Genomic DNA, 22037 nt, shown 5'->3' with positions numbered 1-22037 from the left:
CCACTCTTGGGTTCAAAGCTTGTGTCACGGAGACTGGGCGTGTTAATCCGGAGGTTTCGGGCTGCCTTGTGTCCCCCCGGGAACCCGGTACACGGCAGGGTTGACTCCGGTAGGAAGTCTTTTAGGGATCGCCCCCTGCTCGGCCCCTATCTCGGCCCCCAGTCAAGGGGAAGGCCCAGCACTCCTGTGCCTCCCCGGGGCCTGACCCTGTCCCCCCTCCTCACCCCAGGTCTGCCCTGCAGGTCCTTCACAAGGCCTGCGAAGTGGCACGGAGACACAACTACTTCCCCGGCGGCGTGGCTCTCATCTGGGCCACCTACTATGAGAGCTGCATCAGCTCCGATCAGAGCTGCATCAACGAGTGGAACGCCATGCAGGACCTGGAGTCCACGCGGCCCGACTCCCCGGCCCTGTTTGTGGACAAGTAAGTGCGGCGCTGCCTTGCCCACGCCGGCCGACCCGGAGTCTGCACGAGGTGACACCTGCCCTGCAGTCCGGCGACCGAGGGCCACCTCTCCCAGGACCAGCGTTCCGAGCGGGGGTCCCTAACCTGCTGCCCGTGGGTGGTCTTTGGCTCCGCGATGGTGTGACCACCCTCCCCCCCCCCATTCAAATCAGAGACGGGTTCCAGCGTGAATGCATTTCTGGGGCACAGCTCCCTAACTCCTGTCAGCTTCTCAGAGGAACTTGCGGCCCACGTGCGTCACTGGCTCTTGGGCGGTGCCCTGGGGTCTGGCCTTTCCTCTTCAGGTGGCTCAAGACTCAATTTCCAAAGCCTTTCCCTGTGCTCCTAGGAGTATTATAGATCCATTGTCCTGGGATCCTAAAATACAACTGCACCAGCACTGGCCAAGTGCAGCCTGCCTTAGAGGCCACGATCGAGTGGCCTATGTCACGTGGCCTCCAACAGAGCTCAGGTGGCCTGAGGCCACATACACTAAATGAGAAGTCTGGGTCCAGAAGGAAGTGGCCCTTCTGTCTTGGTTAGGACTGTCCTCCCCTGAGTTGTATGTCCCTCTGGGACTGCATTAAGAGGGCCATGGACAGAGAGGTCAGCCTGAGTGAGGAGAGGACCGGAAGCCACATTCCATGAGGCCTCAGATTATGAGAGGTTTGGGGAGAATGTTAGTTGCCTTTGAATACATAAAGGGGCGTCCTGTGGAAGAATTATCCTGGTCTGTGTAGAACCAGAGCTGATGGGTAGAAGTTACCGGGAAACGTGTAGATTCTCCACGTTAGAAGGCCATCACGGGAGCTGGACACAAGGGGAACTCTGGACTGTCTCTGGACACAGTGCTGTCGTCACGCCCAGATACATTCAAGCAGAGACAAAAGGGTCTGGTTGTTGGGGAGCGGGGTGGCGGGAGAGGGGGGCAGGACGCTACACTGGGGCTTCCAGCATCTGGCCTTGAGAGTGATTCTCTGCAGCCCTGAGCGAGGATCTGCTTTCCAGCCGTCGTTTGTGCGCTCCATCTGCTCACCGCTCTGTGGACTCCCACGGGAGTTCTAGACCCAGAGCCGGACTTCTCTGTCCCTTCCCCCCTCCCCCAAAACATGCACAGCGAGACGGTAGTTCTCTGAGTCCAGGCCATGTTCATGTTCTCGTTAGGCCCAGGAGCATCTGGGGTTCCTGTAAACGCTGACCTCAGGCCCCCTCTCGTTGTGCGTGTTACCGAATGTCCTTCCTTTCCAGGCCAACTGAAGGGGAGAGGACCGAGCGCCTCATCAAAGCCAAGCTCCGGAGCATCATGATGAGCCAGGATCTGGAAAACGTGACCTCAAAAGAAGTAAGAGAGCTCTTCCCTTTGCAGGCCAGAGCTCACGCAGTGTTCGTTTGTCCTGTTGCCCGAACCACAGCGGAGGCGGGTCCGGCACCTGCTCACTGGCTCTCAGAGGCTTTTCCCACGGAGCTTAGCGGAAAGAGCGCAGGCCTTCAAGTCCCATTCTAGTTTGAGTCCAGCCACGCTGCATACATACCAATTTCCTGGCCTCTCTGAACCTATAAGACCTTTGATGGTAATTCCATGAGACCCATAGGTTGCACTGAGAAAACATTTCCCTCTTAAGGCCTTCTGCTCTGCCTTGTGTTTTATTGAGATACAGAAGACTCTTGTTTCTTATCTCAGGATTACCAGTTACCAGCGAGTTACGAACCCTGGACTGCCTCCCATCTGCCTTTGAGTGTTTTCTTGGATCACTTTTTTCTTTTTCTCGGGTTGCTTTTTGTTCAAGGAATGCAATGAATTATAATAGTAGGTTAGGGGCGCCTGGGTGGCTCAGTCAGTTAAGCGTCTAGCTTCAGCTCAGGTCATGATCCCCCAGTTCATGAGTTCGAGCCCCACATCGGGCTCTGCGCTGACAGTGCAGAGCCTGCTTCGGATCTTCTGTTCCTCTCTTTGCCCCTCCCTCACTCTCTCCCTCAAAAATAAACATTAAAAAAATAATAATAATTGCTTAAACCAGGCAGATGGAAAGGGTTGAATTGGCCATTTTTAAAAGGCACGCATCATCGTTTTATTAGTTAAGACACATAAAAAGTCACATCGTGATGCCTTCCGGAGCAAGATGAAACTGACTTTATGGGTTGACTGTGATATAGTTGATACTTAATTGTAAAAATGTGCCTTAAACTCAAAACGAAGAGATCCCAGGGGAATCTGCTTCTTCGTATAAAATAATCAACTCTTCGCAGTCAGACTGACTTTGAGGCTGAGTAGCCTGCGTTCCCACCACCTGCCCGTGTGTGTGTGTGTGTGTGTGTGTGTGTCTGTGTGTGTGTGTGTCTGTGTGTGTGTGTGCTTACTCTGGGATCAAAACAAAACAACTCGCCAACAACCAAAGATCATTTCTGAAAACAAGCACAGTGTAAGTTGTGACTTTACTGCTTTGGAGGTGGACAACTGTGGTTTTGTTTTATTTTGTTTTCTAACAACACACTTTCCTACTCTTTTCCACTCCACAGATCCGTAATGAATTAGAGACGCAGATGAACTGTAACTTGAAAGAATTCAAGGAATTCATAGACAACGAGATGCTCCTTATCTTGGGACAGATGGACAAACCCTCCCTCATCTTCGACCATCTTTATCTCGTAAGAGGCACAGCACCCGGCAGGGTCTGGTTGGGGGAACATAAATCAACAGGACCTTGATTGTTTGGAGTTTGCAGCAAGGTCAGAGAAGGGGAGCAAACTTGAGTTACTGGCACCTCGGTCCTGACTCTTCTGGAAACTCCTGTCTCAGACCCCGTCACTCTGGCCTCCACGAGTTTGCACTCGAGCCAGATGTCCGAGGGGTGGTTCCCAGCTGAGCCATGGGGGGTTGTTTGAAGGCTCTCTGGCATAGTCCACTGACAGCAGTTTTCAGACTCTCTCCATCCTTGGTCTTCAGTCACTAACACAGAGGCCCCACCCAGTTCCCTCCAAACGGTGTGTGGGCTCAGAACCCCCAGTTACTAGAGGGAGCATGCTCGCCAAACCCCAGGATTATGCCTCGGCATCCTGAGACGTGAGAAACAGTAGGGAAAACAGACCAGACACCCAAAACCCAGCTTCCCCTCTCTGTCCGGAAGCCTGCTCCGTGCACCTCTCCCAGGCCCGCCGAAGGAATGGGCGCGGGCGGGGTGGAATCTCCCTACCTCCGTCTCTTGCTCAGATTTTCTTAATGCCGTAAATCTCCATAGAAGGCAACTGGCGAGTTCCCAGAGCCTCTCAGAGAGACTATAGAGGAAGGCATGTTGCTAAAATTAGAGAAGCAATGCAGTGTGATGAAAATCAGACCCACCAGGGCCAAGTTCCCACTCCCCAGCCTGAGTGGCTGTGTGACCGGGACCGAGTCTCTCTGGCTTCTCCCCTTCATTCTGTACCAGGCGGGATCATTATGAGGATGAAGTAAAAGACGCATATAAAGCACCGAGTGCGGTTTCTGTAGGCACTAAGAAATGGCACCCGTTGTCAGAGCAGAAGTCACTTCCTGGGAGAGCGGAGGTAGTTCATTGGCTGCTGAAGACATGACCGACTTTGCTTTCTGCCCACAAGAAGTTCTTAATAGTTCCCCAGACGCATGTGTCGTGATATATACTTAATATGTTAAATACGGATGTATTTAGTGAATTCGTTTATATCAGTCGCTACATATGTATATGTTTAACGTTTGTATTAAAACGTATGTGAATATGTGGATTTGAAGCCTGTATCTTGAAAGCTGTCAGGCAGCGCTGGGCTCTAATCTTCTCCCTGGGAAGCTGGTAGTTCTTCCTGGTGGAAAACAACAGAAGGCAGGCTGTCCCTCCACTAGGTGGTGATCACAACAAGAGGGTGCTCACACATTTAGTGGAGCTCTCTTTATTTTTTCGGTGCGGTTTGATGCTTTATGTCACTTTTTCCATGAGAGATACTAAAGGAATTTTTATATTTGAGCCTCTCCCTGCAGCACAGAAATCCAGCTAGCACCCACATGATGCCAGCTTCACTGGTGCCCCCGCAGCCCCTGCGTTCTGAGGGGCCTGCCTTCCTGGGAAAAGAAGCTTCTAGGGAGACTTGGGAGGGGGGAGTGTCTTTTGCTATTTTGACTCCATGTTGTTTGCATTTCCTAAGAACGAAGTGATAGTTTCTTCTTTTGCTTTTCTTCCCTTTCTATGTTCCTCATACTCTCAGAAATGGAGGGTTTGTGTTTTAGTCTGCTCTACAAGGTATTAAATCAAAACATGTTATGGAAGGTAAGGAAATAAGAGAAACTCTAAAGAAGAAAATGAAAAGCATTCCCAATTTTACAAACCTGGATGTAGTCGCTATGAATGTTCCGGTATATTTATTTTCCCATTTGTGGTTTTTTTTTTTCTTTTTATGTCTATAGAACTTATTAAAAGAGAGAAAAGGAAACAATACTATTTGTATAGTTCCGTATCCTGTTTCTTGTTTTAAATTGTTGTTCTGTGGCGTTTCCCTGTGTCACTGACTAACCACCATAAACTCTGATTTTTTTCAAGTGCCCTATCATATGGGTTCATCATCGTTTATTTTACTGATTTCTTCTTGTCAGACCTCTGAGTTGTTTTCCAGTGTTTGTCATTATAAATAACCATAACTATCCTTGTACGTAAATCTCTGTGCACATTCTGGGTGTTTCTGCAGGACAGCTTTTTATATGTGGAACTATGGGACCTTTTAAAAATACTTCCCAGACCTACTCCTGCTTTCTTTTTTTTTTTGTTGTCGTTATTATTTTTTTAACGTTTCTTTATTTTTGAGAGAGAGCAAGAACGAGAACGAGCAGGGGAAGGGCAGAGAGAGAGGGAGACACAGAATCCGAAGCGGGCTCTGCGTTGGCAGCCCAGAGCCCGATGCGGGGCTCGAACTCACGACCCGTGAGATCATGACCTGAGCTGAAGTCGGGCGCTTAACCAGCTGAGCCACCCAGGCACCCCAAACAACTCTTGCTTTCAATTAGCAGTGTGTGCAAGTGCCCTCTCCTGAGTGGGAGGTCGGAGGTCACTGCCTCTGGTGACAGGACCCTGCTGGGGACTTAGGAAAGGAAGTGGCAAGAGGGGGTGCAGGTGTTTCTGAACTTGCTCTTTCCCGAAGGCCAGAGGGCGTCACACTCAGGCTGATGACGCTGTGACTGCCTCGGGAAGCTGCTTCAATACCGGCCTGTTTCGGTTCTGTCTGTTGTCGAAGGCCAAGGGCCCGCGCAAGGACCATCCCCGTCAGGGCTAGCCCACGCCGTGCATCCCATAAGCAGCTCTGAGGCTGACATGTGACACTCACGGGGGTTTGTGTGATCTGTCCCCCAGGGCTCTGAATGGAATGCGTCCAATCTGGAGGAGCTGCAGGGCTCAGGGTGAGTCTGCTCCCCTCGTCTTCCCTTGTCCTTCCAGGCAGCCTAGAAACCCTCAAGGTCGAGCCCTTATAACTGCAGGCACCCGTCTCCGAGCCACCTGCCATGGCTGGGCAGCTTTGCACGGCTAAACGGATGTGCTTCTGAATGCCACCTCCTGAATAATTCACGGGTTTTAGACTTGAACGGGGTTCCGTGTGATTGTGTGTGTCAGCAAAGAGTGGTCCGCAGTCACACTCCAGTGGCATAGGACGGCGTGGGTGCTGACAAGGCCACGAGCCCCCTCACGTGCACCACTGCCCGCACGCCTGCTGGCGGTCCTGGTGGGGACCGCGCAGCAACCCTGATCCCAGGACCACTCCTGCTTCTACCGGACGTTCCACTCTGGGTCCTGGTGGGAATCTTGTGGCCAAAATGCTCAGTGTTGGCCAGAAACATACGCCTGTCTCAGTCTGAGAAATGCCCAACGGCAGGAATTTAAAAAAAAAAAAAAAAAAGGTTTAAATCTAGATCTTCAAGAACAGATGTCTGGACATTTTTTTTTAAACAACACAGCCACAAAATCACCATTCTGTGGGTCTGACATGATGGCATTCTTGAATTACTGCATTTAAAAATGAAGACTAAACAAATCTTAAAATATATCTTTAGAACTACTGGTTAAGATGTGTTCTTGCGACAAAAAAATATTCTTCAAATGTACAGCAATACTATCTATGCCTTCTCTTGCTGGGAACACATAAATGATTTTTAAAGGTATTTTCTTACAGCATTTATAAGTATTCTCTTACAAACCTATTGGAGGTATTTTCTAACTCCTGAAATTATTTTGGTCTTCCGGGAATAGAAGTATCACATTTAAAGAACTACAGAACCAGCATTTGAGGACCTTCTCAACAATTTATTTGTTTCTAGTCTGCCTTGTTTCAAGAAGGATTTAAGGCAGTTCTTAGGTACATGAATAATGGATGGATAGAGTCTGTTTTTTTTTTTTTAGCTCTTTAAAAGTGGAGACTTTGTTTTTTTTAAAGCCTCAGTATATTCATAACAGTTAATGAATTTTGAAACTTCAAGAGCGTTTGAAAATGTATTTAAGTAATACACATGTCTGCTTTCCAGAATTCATATTGCTTAGCAATGCTTTGAACTTTCTTTTTCCTGAGTTTTTTATAAAGGAATATGTTTTTTTTTATTTTAAATATAATATGTTCTCATCACACAGAGGGCATTTAGAAAGCACACCAATGTGTGTTAATGACTATTAAGGAAAAACAAAAACCCCACCGTAAACACATATCCTTTATGCGCATGTATTTAATTTTTTCTTTGCTCAGTTTTTCTGCTACTTTGTTCTTTGTAGTTCCTCATTCTGATTCTCCAAATTTGTCCTTTATTTTTTTCTCATTACAGTGTTGACTACATTTTAAATGTCACTAGAGAAATAGATAATTTTTTCCCTGGCTTATTTGCATATCATAACATCCGAGTCTACGACGAGGAAACAACAGACCTTCTTGCCCACTGGAACGAGGCGTACCATTTTATAAACAAAGCGAAGTAAGTGGGTGGAGAAGCGAAAGAAGCTGGTCTGAGGAGGAAACTGGCAGACGCTGGGTGGGCACAAATTAATGGCAATCCCAGACACCGCCGTCTCCCGGTTTGTGGAGCCTTTGATGTGTGGTGGACCTCTGGTTTTAAACCACAGGACCCGTAGCACCAAAGGGACACGGTCACTGATCTCAAGGTGGGGACCCCAGGGAGCCTTCGTTTCCCCCATCCTTGACCGTGACATGGGACCCCACTTTTGTCGTTGGTGTCAAAAGTAGTATCAGAAAAGGATCTGACACCAAGTGGACATTCTTGGGAGCTCTGCCTTTGGGGAGTCGCTCAGCCAAAGGAGGGAGGGGGGTGGGCCAGGTCATATGTGGACTCTGGGCACTTTTGGGGCTGCGTCTGCCAAGAAAGCTGCTCAGGCAGGTGCCCCAAGGTATGGCCCAGCTTGTGCACCTGTGTTCGTGCAACTTTCCTATTCATGGAAAGGAGCAGACCATCAGAGGTCCCCATTGCCCCGTGCCTGTCACTGGTGTCCCCCATCTTTAGTCCTCCCCTTATTCTCTTATGGAACAACTCTGCCTCACTGAGAGAAAACCCTCTGTGATGCTATCGAGAGAAACCCCATCTTCTGCTTTGCACCCCATCAGGGGCAAAGCTATGCAACACGTCCTTACCAAATCTCAGTTTGTTTGCATTTTTTGGTGGGGGTTAGATTTCAGACCAGCAGTGAAACAAAAAACAACAACAACAACAACAAAACAAAATGCACATAATGGGGATGAATTTGAAGCCCGGGGTCTAGGAAGCGAGCCTGGACCCACCGGACCGGCCAGCTGCTACCAGTGTAAACAGGCAGGCTGGTGGGTCTACGTGCTGTGCAAATAAAGCTTCCAGGTGCCACCCTGCCAGCCCTTTCCATTCTCGAGGAGGTGAGGTGTCGAGAAACCCCATCCTCGGCTTTGCCGTATCCATGAAATCAGCCCCGACCGGGCCAGTACGGCCTCCCTGCAAACCACCAGTCCGCCTGGGTTCTTCCCCCCCCCCCCCCGTCTGAGTCCAGGGGGCTGCTGCCCTCGCTCTGGCTCCTGGACCCTCCCGTCTGATGCACATCTTGCTCTCCTGAGGGCCTTGCAGCCTTCAGTGCGCTGACCCCGTTTGTCTGCAGTCACCCGCTCCCTGTCTCCATCTGCTGTCACAGCTGTGTGGCTTTTGCAGATGTCCCTTCAGCTGCCCCTTGGCTTCCTGCAAAAGAGCCTCTGATCTCCTGGCCCATCCCAGCGATCCCACTTTGTCCCTGAAGGCGGCCCGGTTTGGGAGCTCTCCCTGCACAGCTTGGCAAGACAGGGACAGATTTATCTCGATTTCCCATTGTGTGCTAATTGATTTTGCAGCGAAGCTATTTCCTTTAGAGGGTGTGTGGCCATCTGCTGCACAAATATCAGGACATAAGGGGGGGGGGGTCTGGGCACGGAGATAACTTCAGGGTTTATAAAACTCCACTGGGGAACACCTGAGAGAAGGAAATTGTTGAAATTTCTGGACTCTCTCCTCCACCCACCCCCACCCCCACCCCCGCCGCCCCACCCCTGCAGGAGGAACCATTCCAAGTGCCTGGTGCATTGCAAGATGGGTGTCAGCCGATCCGCTTCCACGGTCATAGCCTACGCGATGAAGGAGTTTGGCTGGCCTCTGGAAAAAGCGTACAACTACGTGAAGCAGAAGCGCAGCATTACACGCCCCAACGCGGGCTTTATGAGGCAGCTGTCTGAGTATGAAGGCATCTTGGACGCGAGGTGGGTGACCGCCTGCTGAGAAGGATCGAGGGGACCGAGCGGGCTCCGCAGCTAAAACCCTGCTTCTGGGGGGAGGGGGGGGCGGTGCGGTGCCGGTCTGAGAAAACAACCATTGTTTGGGGTTTGATTAGTGGTTTCCAGGAGGGATCTGTTTGATTTTGTTGGCACACACAGAAAGCTGTTTTGCTGCCGGAGGGAACGGTGCACAGCTTCTAATCCAAGGCATGACGTCATGTGCAGCACAGGCACGTGGACGTCCCCGTTTCCTGAGCATCTGCTTCGCGCCGAGCCGCGTGCCAGGCTTCGCCACGGGGCGGTTCCCAGGGCTGCAGAGCAGATACTCCCGGTGCTGACCCGCTGGGCCCCTCAGGGCGAGCTCGCCCATCTCCCCAAGCCTCGAGCCCAGCCTCGGTGTCCTCTTCTGAGTTTGGGATTAAAGCCTCCCTGATAGGGTTGTTCTGAGATTTGTGTGAACGGTGCACAGGTTCGCCCTTGCAGGTGCTTTGCCATAGCTGGCCCACGGTGACATTTGAAATCTCTAACCCCCGTCCAGAAAAGGTCTGCAGAGTACAGGTTACCCCCCATGTTGGGGGGGAGGAGGGGAGGGAGGAGGAACAGGTGCGCGAGGGCAGAGGGGAGGGAGCACTCCCAGGTCCGTGGGCTCCCAAGGCTCCTGTGTGGGGAGGCCCCATGAAGGCGGATCCCCGCTGGACTCTGGGACTCCCTTCTGTTCTGGCGGTTTGGAGCCTCCCTGGATTATTTCTGACTGGTATTGTGAGGAGGCCACAAGCTGAGTCCACTGGCTTCTTGGCCACGTGTGAGAAAGCAGGAGTGCTCCGGCAGGGTTGAACGGGGTCTGAGGACAGCCCTAGACGTCTCTGGAGTCCCTTTGCTGCCAACCAGGGAGCAGCTGGACAGATCCCCGGGCGGGGCCCAGGGACGACGAGGAGGGGTTTGGGGGGAGGAGGGGGAGGAGGCGAGGGAGGGAAAGAGGTGGGTGGTCCTGCTCTCTCCCTTGGCCCTTCAGTCGCTTGCTGCACCATCAGGAGTTTGCAGCCTCACCAGGGGTCTTCAGGCTGAGTTCACAGCCACAAGGCACCGACCGTGACTCGCAGCCCCATCTGGGGGCCCTCTCGGCCTTGCCTGAATGCGCACACAGAGCCGTCACGGATGGCCGTGGTGCTCCCGTGCACTGCCGGACAGCAGGGCCTTAGTTCACGCTGTCCTCTTATGTTTGCTTCTCTCGCCGTAACCCGCATACCCGCATGCTGTTGGCTACTGTGGCCCTAAGGTGCGTGGGGGTGACTGACTTACCTTATTTCACATTAAACTTTTGTCTTCTCTTTTTTTTTTTCATCCTTACATTAAAAATGTGTTATAACGGGGGCACCTGGGTGGCTCCGTCAGTTAAGTGTCCAGCTCTTGATTTCGGCTCACGTCATGATCTCATGGGTTGTGAGCTCGAGTCCCACGTCGGGCTCTGCTTGGGATTTCTCTCTCCCTCCAGTGTCTCTGCCCTCCCCTGCACTCACACATTCTCTCTCTCTCTCTCAAAGTAAACATTTAAAAAAAATGTGTTATAACAATACTACTACAGTTTTATAAAACCTAGTTTTAAATGTTTATTTTTGAGAGAGAGAACGCGCACACGCGAGTGGGGAAGGGGCGGAGGGCGGGGTCCAGAGGATCTGAAGCAGGCTCCACACTGTCAGCCGAGAGCCCAGTGCGGAGCTTGAACTCTTAAACCGCGAGATCGAGACCTGAGCCGAAACCAAGAGTCAGACGCTTAAGCGACTGAGCCGCCCAGGGGCCCACATGTAATCTTTCTGACCTAAATGCATGTTTCCAGTTTTTTCAGATGTGGCCCCAAGTTAGCGCACATTCCGTGTTTACACAGTCAGGCCAGCGTGAGATCTGTATGTGCTGTCTGTTGCCGTCCTCACTGCCTCCCTACGGTGTGGGGAGGAGAGGATTCCCATCCTCGTTGACAGATGGCGAGACGGAGATGAAACACGCAGTAGAGTGGCTGAGTTCACAGAATGACACGGGACCCCAAGACCGTGTTGACCCTCGGGGTCTACACTGCTTTCACGTTACCCGCCGCAGAGTCCCCGTGTGACAATGCCAATTAAGGCTCCCGACGTGCGCCCCAGTGGCCGAGGGTCCTAGTGATACCTCTGTCGGCCTCGGGCTGTCCCTCACCGGCTCCCCCCGCAACCCCTCTTCCGGGGACCCTCCGGGCACCGGCCCCCCCTGACTTTCCTCTGCCCTTCCTCCCCCGCAGCAAACAACGACACAACAAGCTGTGGCGCCAGCAGGGCGACACCTGCCTCCAGCCGCCCACGGAGGACCCCGCAGGGTCTGGGGACTTCTTGCCGGAGACGCTGGACGGCACCCCAGAGGCCCAGCTGCCCTGCCTGGACGACGCTGCCCAGCCTGGGTTCCCAGACAGCAGGGCCCCAGGAGGAGCCGCCCTCCCCTGCTGCTTCCGGCGACTCTCAGACCCCCTCCTGCATCCCCCCGGCGGCGAGACCCGCAGCGTGGTCCACCTGGAGGACCTGGAGAGGGACGCCCTCCTGGAGGAAGCAGCCGAGGCGACCGAGGCACACGGGCCGGCCGCACATCCCCGGGAAGCTTCCGGACCCTGCGAGGAGGAGGTGAAGAAGCAGCTGGAGTTCGGGAGCCCCAAGGCCCGGAGTGGCTGGTCGCCCCCGGTGGAGGAGATGGAAGGGGACGAGGCCCCGGGAGCAGGGCGGTGGGGGCGGCCCCCGCCCCAGCTGGACCAAAGCCTGCTCAACCGGGAAAACCTGAACAACAACAACAGCAAGAGGAGCTGTCCGGAGGGCTTCGAGGTGGGCGCTGGGCTGGCCCGTCCTGCCCCCCTGCCAGCGGGCGCTATCGGAGGGGAGGGGCAGGCGTGCCCAGGCCAGGGGTCTGCGGGGCGCTCAGTCACGGCTCGGCTCGGGCTGCGCCTCCAGCTCGACTTCCTTCTTTCCTTTCTTTTTTATTTACTTTGAGAGAGGTGCAGAGAGCAAGTCAGGGAAGAGTAGAGAGAGGACCTCAAGCAGGCTCTGTGCCGTCACCGTGGGGCCCAGCACGGGGCTCCAGCTCACAAACCGTGAGGTCACGATCTGAGCGGAGATCGGGAGTCAGACGCTCAACTGACTAAGCCACCCAGACGCCCCTCGCTTCCTTCCTTACATAAAATGGAAAGCAAGACTTAGCACCCAGCTTCACGTTGATCAACACAAGACCGTTCTTATTTCATACCCTCCCTCACCTCCCCACGCTCTGAATTGTCTCGAAACAAATCCCAGATGTGTCGCTTCAGTGGAGACACGACCACAGTATCACCTCTAAGAAACCGGTGGGAACTGTTCCATATCATCAAGGGTCTGGTCTTCCGACTACTGTTCGGATGCTCGACTCCAGCAGTCCCCTGTGGCTCTCCTGTGTGGTGGGTTTCTGCAGCAAGGTCCTGGCAAGCTGGCGCTCGCTCAGAAAATCATTAATTCCACCAGGCTTTTCCCTCCTCCGAGCGGCCCAGGGGCGGAGGATGGGTTGGCGGGGGGTGTCCCGTGCCGCCCACTCTCGGCGTCCCCCCTCACTCTGCGCTGGCTCGCCACGGCGAGAGCACTCGGGAAGCCGGCAGGTGCCAGCATCCCCCGTACAGAGGGTTTGCCTTGGCCACCTTTTAATACGAATGAAGTGGGGCCGACCCACCACCGACCTCCAAACGATAAAACATTCCAGACGCCATGTTCCTGACTCAGGAGTTTCTCCCGCCACTCCCCCTTCCCTCAAAGAGCAAATACCCATAAAGAGAGAGGACGTAAGACCTCTGCCCAGGACAGTAGTGCCTCCATCAGTCTCAGAGGGCGTGGGGTGAGTCGCAGAATGGAGGAGACGAGCAGCTTGGGTAAGAAGGTACGTGAAGGACACAGCCTGCCTTCCCTGGCCAGAATTTGATTGAACGGGTGACGTGATCAAGGGAAGAGGACCAAGACACAAGCATTCATTCATTTGTTCAACTCTTGTTTGTGAGCTATGGCTCCAGGTTGGTGAGGGTTCATCTGTAAGACTATGCCTTCACTCAGCGTCCTGGTCCGTTTTCACTAGAAGACAGTAGACCCTCCGAGGGCGGGGACCACGTCTTGTTTGCAGCCCCTGCGCCTGATACAGCTCATGATGTGTGACAGGTGCTCCCTAAGTAGGAGTTGGACGAGTGACTTCTCTCCCAGCCGGTTGCTCCTCGGGCTCCGAAAGGTGGTCTTAAATCTCCCACCATGGGATCATTTCACCACGTGTTAGAACGTTAGGTCCTGAAGGTTTTAGAAGAAAACTTTGGTCAGAGTTCCGGGTTGCGAGTTCAGGCTGTAGGTCGGGAGTGATCTGGTCTCACTGGTTGACCTGGAAGCCGGCCCCAGGAGTCCTGAGTAGGCTAGGATTCTGCGGGAGACCAGGCCCCCCTGCCTCCCCCACCGCACGCTCTCCATATGCTCCCCTGCAGCCTCGAGGAATCATGGCTGGGTTTCCTTAGGATTCCTCCAGGACTGGACTACCCCGTGACTTCTTAGCTTGGGGGACCTACGTCTGTGACACCGGATGGGATTAACCCTTGACGGTCAGGGCCAGTGGCAGGCCACAGGGAGAAACGTACAGTATCAGCCCTTCGCCAAAAAGCCTTTGTTTCAGACCAGCTTGGGAATCTCACAGCTAAACCACTGTCGGGGTGAGGGTCGGCCTCCCCCACCGCAGCCCATAGGAGCAGCCCTATGGGCACATGAGGGAGGTGAGCAGGTGCCCCGCCCATCAGAAGGGCACACTGTGGAGGCACAGGTCACACTGACCTAGAGGCAGGTGGTTTTCCTCGGAAAACATCACAAATGTGTGCTCCCTTGGTACATAAAACCCACCTTAGGGGCGCCTGGGTGGCTCAGTCCCTTAAGCGTCTGACCTCGGCTCAGGTCCTGATCTCGTGGTTCGTGAGTTCGAGCCCCGTGTCAGGCTCTGTGCTCGCAGTGCAGAGCCCGCTTCCGGTCCTCTGTCTCCCTGGCTCTCTGCCCCTCCCCCCAAATAAATAAACAAACAAACAAAAGAACCACCTCAGCCTGGCTCCCTCATCCGAGACTATGGGCACCCGTATTTGGGTGGGTAAGATTAAGAGGGTCTTTCCAAAGCCATTTTTGCCCTTTGCCACCTCACTGTGAAGACCACAGTCCACAGCTACATGGTGGTTCTTTGGAGCCGTGCTGTATTCATGCTAGAAGGGCAGAGCCCCGTTTGCAGGCCACATACTCCCCATCACAGATTTGTTCCGAGAGGGAGAGGACGGGGGAGGCATCCACGTGAGATGGCGGAGGTGGGGTTGAGCAGGCCTTGCTCCTGACCACCCTGCTGGCTGTGTGGCCGGAGACTTCCCCGGGATCGTGGGCACATAGCTTCTGGAAAGTTTGGTTCGGCATCCCTAACCGCCACTGTTCATGGCCCAGGGGGTTCTGAGAGGCCTCTGTTCCTGCACTGACTGAAGTGGGGGCTCCCTCTCCAGTGCCTGCCCCAGCCCCACCCCACGCCTTCCTCGTGTTCTGTGGCCGCTGGCCCGTTACCGTATACTCACCACATTCTCGTCTCCTTTCAGCACGATGCTATATTCGGGATCCTTAACAAGGTGAAGCCTTCCTACAAATCCTGTGCCGACTGTATGTACCCTACAGCCAGCGGGGCTCCTGAGGCCTTCAGGGAGCGGGGCGAGAACCCCGGTGCCCCCGCCATCTGCACCCAGCCGACCTTCCTGCCCCACCTCACATCTTCCCCTGTGGCCTACACGTCCAGCAGGGCCCGAGCTTTAGAGAGACTGGCCTCTGGCCCAAGCGAAAGTCCCTCTTTCCTACCACCAGCAGGCTCGAGGAGGTCAGACGGTGGTGGCTCTGGGGCCGAAGCTGCCCCAGAAACACCAGCTAGCCTTTCGGAACCTTCCAGAGAAACCCAAAGAGCCCTGCCAAAGTCCCTCCTTTTGAAGAACTCTCACTGTGATAAGAACCCTCCAAGCATGGAAGTGGCGAAGGATGAATCCCCACCCAAGAAAGATCCGAAGCCAGCCAAGGACCTGCGGCTTCTGTTCAGCAAAGAAGCTGAGAAACCAACCACCAACAGCTACTTGATGCAGCACCAGGAATCCATCATTCAGCTGCAGAAGGCGGGCTTGGTCCGGAAGCACACCAAAGAACTGGAGAGGTTAAAGGGCACGCCCGCAGACCCGGCTTCTCCCTCCAGGGACGGCACGACCAGCAGGCTGGAGGCCAGCATCCCCGAGGAGAGCCCCGCTCCGCCGGGGCCCCTGCCGCTGCCTCGCCTCTCTGGGAGTGACGAGAAGTCAGAGGCCCTCCCCGCTCCACTCGAAGGAGCCCCACTCAAGAGTCCCACCCCCTTCCTCTGCCGCCTGGATCACACCAGTCATTTCTCGAAAGACTTCCTGAAGACGATCTGCTACACCCCCACCTCCTCCTCCATGAGCTCCAACCTGACCCGGAGCTCCAGCAGCGACAGCATCCACAGCGTCCGAGGCAAGCCCGGGCTCGTGAAGCAGCGGACGCAGGAGATCGAGACCCGTCTCCGGCTGGCGGGCCTCACCGTCTCGTCCCCGCTGAAACGCTCACACTCTCTGGCCAAGCTCGGAAGTCTCAACTTCTCGACGGAGGACCTGTCCGGTGAGGCGGACGCGTCCACCCTCGCCGATTCCCGGGACGCTAAGTTGGGCGAGCCTTCCTTCTCGTGTGAGCCCCGGGCAAACCCAAGGAACCCAGCTGCAACCTCTCCGCCATCAGGGAAACCCGCTTCAGAAAACTTGAGAAGCCCCTTGTGGATGAGCAGGAGCTGACCCGCCTCTCGCTGCATTTGGACGGACACCATCACGTGATCCCTCCGTGCGTTTCACCGGGGGTTTTGGTCAGCCCCTTGTATCTTGATTTCTCCTAAACAGTGGACGCTCGGACTTTCCCCCTCTTGCCACAGAGAGGAGGGGAAGAGACAAAAAATAACGTAGCACAAGAAGAAAGGGGGAAGAAGCCAGCTGTGTGGCCCTGGAGAGCCAGAAGCCGTCGGCCAGTAGATACAAAACCCTGATCCCCAAGTCCTGTGGTTTCAGGAAGAATCCGGTTTTAAAAAAGCATATACGGATGTGCAGACACATCGCAAGTACTCCCTTGGCACCGTGCGGAAGACCGGGGGCCGAGATGGCTCCGTCGCCACGCGCACGTCCCTAGCTCATTCAGGCCCTCGCGGGGAAACCCTTGGATGGCAATATTAAGTCCTACCTCTGTTCTTGCTGTGCTTTTTGTTTTTAAGATACAATAGTGACCCAGGCTCGTTCCAGGGAATGATGCTGTGTCAGAAAAGGTTTTTTCCAAAAGAGAATTTTTTCTTTGGTCCCCACCAAAAAAAAAAAAAAACCACCCCAAAAAGCGTTAAGACTTTTAAGTCGACCGCACCAAGCGCCGCTAGGTAAAGTTAACAGGAAGTCGTCCAGTGCCGTTGTTGAACCAACTCTATGGCGCGTGGAGATCATCCGTACGGTTGACTTCTTTGTCCTGATTGTGTTGTTACCGCTGAGTGATGCGCGTCTGGCCAGCGCCGGGGCGAGGGGCGGGGGGGCGGGAACGTACGTGACGTCCTTGGTCGTTGCCAATGGCAAAGTTTAAAGTGCCCCCAACCTGGGGAGGAGGACCCACGACGCACTGCGGGTCCCTCATCCGCTGCTGGACCCGGTGCGGTTGTGTTGAGGCTTTGGAAGTGATTGAGCATCTGGTGGGGACGGTGGTGCTGCCACTCGGATCGATTGTCCTGCTTGGATCGATCGAACCTGCCCTCGGGTTCCTTGGGTCACAGGAGCGTGTTTGGGGAGGCAGAGGGGGTCTCCCTCCTGGGGAACGACTCTGCAGCAGCTCCTCAGAGAAACGAGATGATGGAAAAGCTTCCCAGATGTTTACAGCTGCCCCTTCCTTAGGTGAGGACACTGCTTCCTGTTTCTCTCTGGCTCTTCCTCGCGGTGAGGCCAGAGCGGAGGAGAGGTCTGTCGTCCCGGCCTGGGCTCCAGGTAGCCGCCTTTCAGAATCCAGTGAGCTGCACACGACATGCTGTCACTGGCTCCGGGCTGGGGGGGGAGGGGGTGGCGGTGGGGGAGGGGCTCCGCAGGTGTTGTGCGGAGCCCCTGTTAAAATATTTTGGAGAGCGAGAAAAGAGGCTCGGTGGGTAAGGCAGAAAGGTTTCATCCAAGGAGGCAGAAAACTGGTGTACGGACCCATGGGCCAAGAACATTTTTAAGAGGTCACAAAAAAATAACAATACGCAACAGGTGCCAGGTAGCCAGCGAAGCTTAAGATACTCACCGTCGAGCCCTTTATAAAGTTTGCGGACCCTGGGCTTTATTCGACACCTCGGGGCTCCAGAACAAAACTGGCGAATCTGAAGGCCCTCCCTGCCTCTTGGACACCTCAGGCCAAACGCTTGCCTTCTCCCGACCCAGACCTTGCCAGCCACCCCCCCCCCCCCCCCCGCGGCTCTCACGCAGGGTAGGGTCGCTGTGTAGGTGCGAGGGCACTGCTGGCCGAAGCTTTCCCGGAGTATAGCTGGCTCTCCGCCGGTGGCCAGATTGGTTCAGTGAAACTACAAGCCTCCCGGGCCCAGCCAAGCTCCGAAAGTGGGCGAAGGAGTCGCCCTCTTACGTTTTACATTGGTCAGACCTGGGCCCCCCGAGAGCACTCCGGGAAGGATCTTCAGGAACAAGGGTGATCCACATTCCAACTAGTGGGTAGAGTCTGTGCAAAAATGCTCTCTCCAGGAACTTTTCCTCTCTGGCATTCTTTTTTATTTTTATTTTTTATTATTTTTTTTCTAACATTACGTTACTTTATAGGAATTTATTTTCCCACCTGTCAATCCAAACCACCTTAAAAGGTGATTATCTGCTTCTTCCTGAAAACCCTTTTGGGTACCCTGCCCCCCCCCCCCACTCCCGCCACCGCCCTGGCCAAAAGAAACATATTCTCAAAAAACATACCAAGTTCAGTACGTTTTGCCAAATTAAATTTCATGTGGTGGCTCAATTTTTGTGTCAAAATAATCCTTTAGATTTGACGCTGACAGGCTTGGGTTGCTCTTTTGAGACCAGGTCTGTGTGTGAGAACCGGATGTTTTTAATTTTCAAAGTGTAGGAGGAGGATTAGGAATTTGAATGAGTCTTTGGCTTCCGGTTGCCCATTTGTCTTCAGAAGCATGGCTCGCCTTTCAGCGTCTACACAGACCAGGGCCCAAGTCCCCATTATCAGAGCAAAATGAAGCCCTCTTGATTTAATGGCTACCACTCTGGCCTGGAGGAAAGGATCAAAGCTTTTCTCCCAGACCCAGAGAAGCAAGAACACCCCGCCAGGCTTGGGGGCACCCTGGCAAAGACAGGCTCACGCTGGCCCCTGGAAGAGGAATTTTGTGCCACACGACATTCCGTGTCTTGACCGATGCCCTGTCTCGTCTTCCCTGCTGATGGCGAGAATTCTGAACACGGGTGGCACAAGTTAGAGGCGGGGTCTTTGCTGTGAAAGTCGTTGGTTTTGGTGACCACCCTCTTCGGAGAACACCCTTGCTGAAACAGAGAGCAAAAGTTTTCTAAGTCAGCTTGATAATCTCCCTGAGCCTTGAACCGCTTTTCACGTACTGTCTCGCCTCTCTCTCTTTTGCTTTAATTCCTATGGCATGCCAGAAGTTAGACTCAGCTTCCCCAGATGTTCATCTTGCATTGATTCGGGGCGGGGAGGGTCTTCTTGTGAAGCTTTAAGTATTCGGGGGAAACTGGTCACGGAGAGAGAAACCACAGGACCCCCTGGTCATGATCTGACAATGCCGATTTCAGTTTCTTGGCCGGGTAGCTACTGCAGGGCCTTGGAGCGATGTCCATCACCGCGTGAACTTGAGAACAAAGTTGCCCACTCTTGGCATTCCCTGCTGCTTTGATCTCACAGTGTGGGGACCCATGCCGAGCTCTGGGTGCCCAACAGCATGCTCCTGGGTAGTGGGTAGCGGTACCCTGTCCGTCATGCATGAGATCGCTCACTAGCTGCTCACAGATGGCTGCACTGTGCCAGCCTCTTCTGTTCCACCCCATACCTCTCGCCAAAAACCATTCCAGCCCCTTCTAGAGCCTTTTCCCTCCCGGATAAGCCCAGAGGATGCCACAGAATTAACCTCCTCAGGACAGCCCTGGACTTAGGCACCCCTGTCTCTCCACACCGGCCAGATCCCAGAAGGTTCATGACTCGCCCTGCTCCCCTGGGACCATTTCTCCCCAGTGAGAAGAAATGCTACATCGTCAAGGTCATAGAAGTAACCTTACCCAAGGTGTCCGAAGAGAGACGTGCCCTCCGTTGACAGGAAATGCCCGGTGCTGGCATACATTTCACCCAGCGCTCCTCTGGCTTGCCACCTGGCGGGGCTTCCCACAGACACAGCGAGGACAGGAGCACTAGGCAGGCTAAGGAGTTTGTGACACAGCATGGTGCAGGTTCACCTGCTCTGCTCCCACCCCGCAGGTTCTTGCCGATGCTGCATGCCAAACCCAGGTAGCTGATCGACCCCCACGCTCAGCTACTTGGTCTTACTGTGTGCGTTCCGTCACCGAATCCCCGTGTGTAGGAGTTCACGCCGCATCGACAGATCTACAGCTTGAATCACATCATCCTGTGGGCCACTTCTGTCCCACCCACATCCATGCCGTGTCCCCCGAGTCCGAAGCGGACCACCTTGACCCATCGGGAGTGGGGCTGTGCAGCGGTCCCCACAGCAGACCTGGACGTGACCACCTTTTGTCTTGCAGCCGGTGCCCTGGCCTCAGTCAGTCTCTTAAATAGGAGTCTTTATAACCAGCCCTCCAGCCCTCCGCGGTCCTTTGTGTTGGCCATGCCACACAAGAAGGTGGCTGCTTCCTCCCCCCTCTTCCGACACTGTAATTGTTGTTTTACAATTGAGTGCCTTAATAATAGTTTACGAATACTGTGTATTTATGGGAAACTGTTAAGCTCTCACCTGTGATTGGACCTTCGCCTTGTCTGTGGTGGTTGGCGTGCGGGCCGGAGCTCGCCCTGCCCCACGCATGTGCTCATCTGCTGCGCGGTCGTGCCTGGGGCGGGGGTGGGGGTGGGGGGGGACCTGCAGGTGTCCAAGAGCATCAGGGGTTCCTGCAGGCGAGGCAGGCGCTGGCTCACGCCGCGCCCCACAGTTGCAAGGAAAGCACGGAATTTGGCTTGCTAGCCAGCTGGGGGGTAGCATCCCGCCCCGTCACACGATTGTACTGTCTCCTAGAGATCTCTTACCACCGAGGCCACCCTGTCTCCCCCCGTGCCGGTGTCCTGAGCTCTCTGCAACAAAACGCAGGTGCAGGTACCACCCCCTGCAAAATCAGGAACTCTACAAGATAAGTTCTTTGGTTTTCAGAAGCTGCCAGTGGGTTCCAGCGTGTTGCGTTACGGTATCGATTTTTTTTTTTTTATTATATTGTTTTTCTTCTTGTTTTTTTATATATATATTTAAAAGGCAGTATCTTTTGTACTGTGAATTTGCAGTAGAAGATGCATAACGCACTTTTTCTTCTGTTGGTGCGTACTGTAATAGTTCGTGTGCTTCTCGTGATGAGAATAAACTTTTTCTTTATACGTGTTTGATGACCTATGAACTTGTGCAGAAGGAAACTGCTTCTTCAATCCTTGCCTAGACAGTCAGACATAGCTGCGTCATCCCGACAGCCGGTCTTTACTGAGCACCTACTGTGCGCTAAGCCCTGTACGAAAAACCCAGACACGTTAGACCGAAGAAAGAACCAAGGGCAGAAATGTGAGCTCCTCCAGGAATTGTCTGGTTTTCCTCCTGGTTTTGTCAGTGAGGAAGAACAGGCCCACTTGCGGGTGGTCATGGGACTTGTTCGCTGGCTGGTGTCTCTTCTTGCACAAGCAGAAGACAGCTAACTAGCGTGTGCTCCTCAGACCCACCTAAGCTATGCCAGCCACACGTCACGGGGGAGGGGACTGTGGAGGCTAATTATCGCTAGTGACCGAGGCAGGAATCCCAGGGAACTTCAGTTGCTACACACAACAGAGGCTTATCTCACGCCCAGGTCACAATCCATGGCAGGTCAGGACCTTTGGGTGGCTCTCCAGCCTTGGTGACTCACAAAGCTGAGCTACTTGGCATTTTAAACCCTGTGCTATCTTGGTGTTCTTTGCTTCTGGCTGTGCAGTCGGGGGAAAGAGCATGGGGACTCTCATTCTTCACGGCCTTTGGACGCAATACATCACACGTCCAGACCGCCGGGAGGTGTGCGGGCACACGTGCTTGGTGGGCAGCACCGTCTGCCACAGGGACCTTGGCGCGACCACTGAATTCCAGTGCCTGTGGATCCACGAAATACTTTGTTGAGTTCACCCCGGCTTGCTGGGTCTGTCACCTGGACTCCCAGAAGACAGATGGATAAACCGGAATGCAAGCTGATCACTTTAGAACAAGAATTATTAGCCGTCAAGCAGGTCAGATTACTCTCCCTTGCCAATTAGCACATTGAGTCCTCTAGGCGAATCTACATTTGAAGCCAAACTATGGTCAGGAATTGCTTCTTGAGTATGAAATCAAAGCAGAAGGTCTGGGGAGGTGGTTCTCAGGGGCCACGCCAGGAAGCTGCGGGGCAGTCCTTTCTGTAAGATGTTTTTGAAATCAAACCACCGAGGGTCATGGTTCAGGACAGTCTTCGTTGGCAAGGCTGGAGACACCTCATAAATTCTCTTCAGGCTCCAGATATGAATCAGAGCCCAGGGATCGGGCC

General features: G+C 53.9%; 1 protein-coding gene and 1 long non-coding RNA gene across 5 annotated transcripts in view; one reads left to right on the top strand and one right to left on the bottom strand.

Annotated features, from left to right (window-relative positions):
• The window catches only part of SSH1 (slingshot protein phosphatase 1), a 58999-nt gene extending 42358 nt beyond the window's left edge, over positions 1-16641 (top strand). For all 4 annotated transcript variants that reach the window (XM_042961591.1, XM_042961592.1, XM_042961593.1 and 1 more), the window contains 8 exons: positions 230-424; positions 1694-1787; positions 2963-3091; positions 5791-5837; positions 7245-7391; positions 8981-9181; positions 11466-12033; positions 14820-16641. In XM_042961591.1, the coding sequence (XP_042817525.1) occupies positions 230-424; positions 1694-1787; positions 2963-3091; positions 5791-5837; positions 7245-7391; positions 8981-9181; positions 11466-12033; positions 14820-16058 (2620 nt within the window). In that variant the 3' untranslated portion in view covers positions 16059-16641. The remainder of the gene's footprint in view (positions 1-229; positions 425-1693; positions 1788-2962; positions 3092-5790; positions 5838-7244; positions 7392-8980; positions 9182-11465; positions 12034-14819) is intronic.
• Positions 16642-18354: 1713 nt separating this feature from the next.
• Positions 18355-20582, bottom strand: LOC122232415. The gene is made up of 2 exons (XR_006209760.1): positions 19563-20582; positions 18355-18815 (listed from the first exon to the last, which is right to left on the bottom strand). It is a non-coding gene; the product is annotated as an uncharacterized LOC122232415 (long non-coding RNA).
• Positions 20583-22037: the final 1455 nt, after the last annotated feature.

This window comes from Panthera tigris, chromosome D3, assembly GCF_018350195.1.
Source record: "Panthera tigris isolate Pti1 chromosome D3, P.tigris_Pti1_mat1.1, whole genome shotgun sequence".
NCBI classification, from domain to species: domain Eukaryota; kingdom Metazoa; phylum Chordata; class Mammalia; order Carnivora; family Felidae; genus Panthera; species Panthera tigris.
The sequence above is the reverse complement of the archived record's forward strand: the minus strand, read 5'-3'. Positions and strand labels throughout refer to the sequence as shown.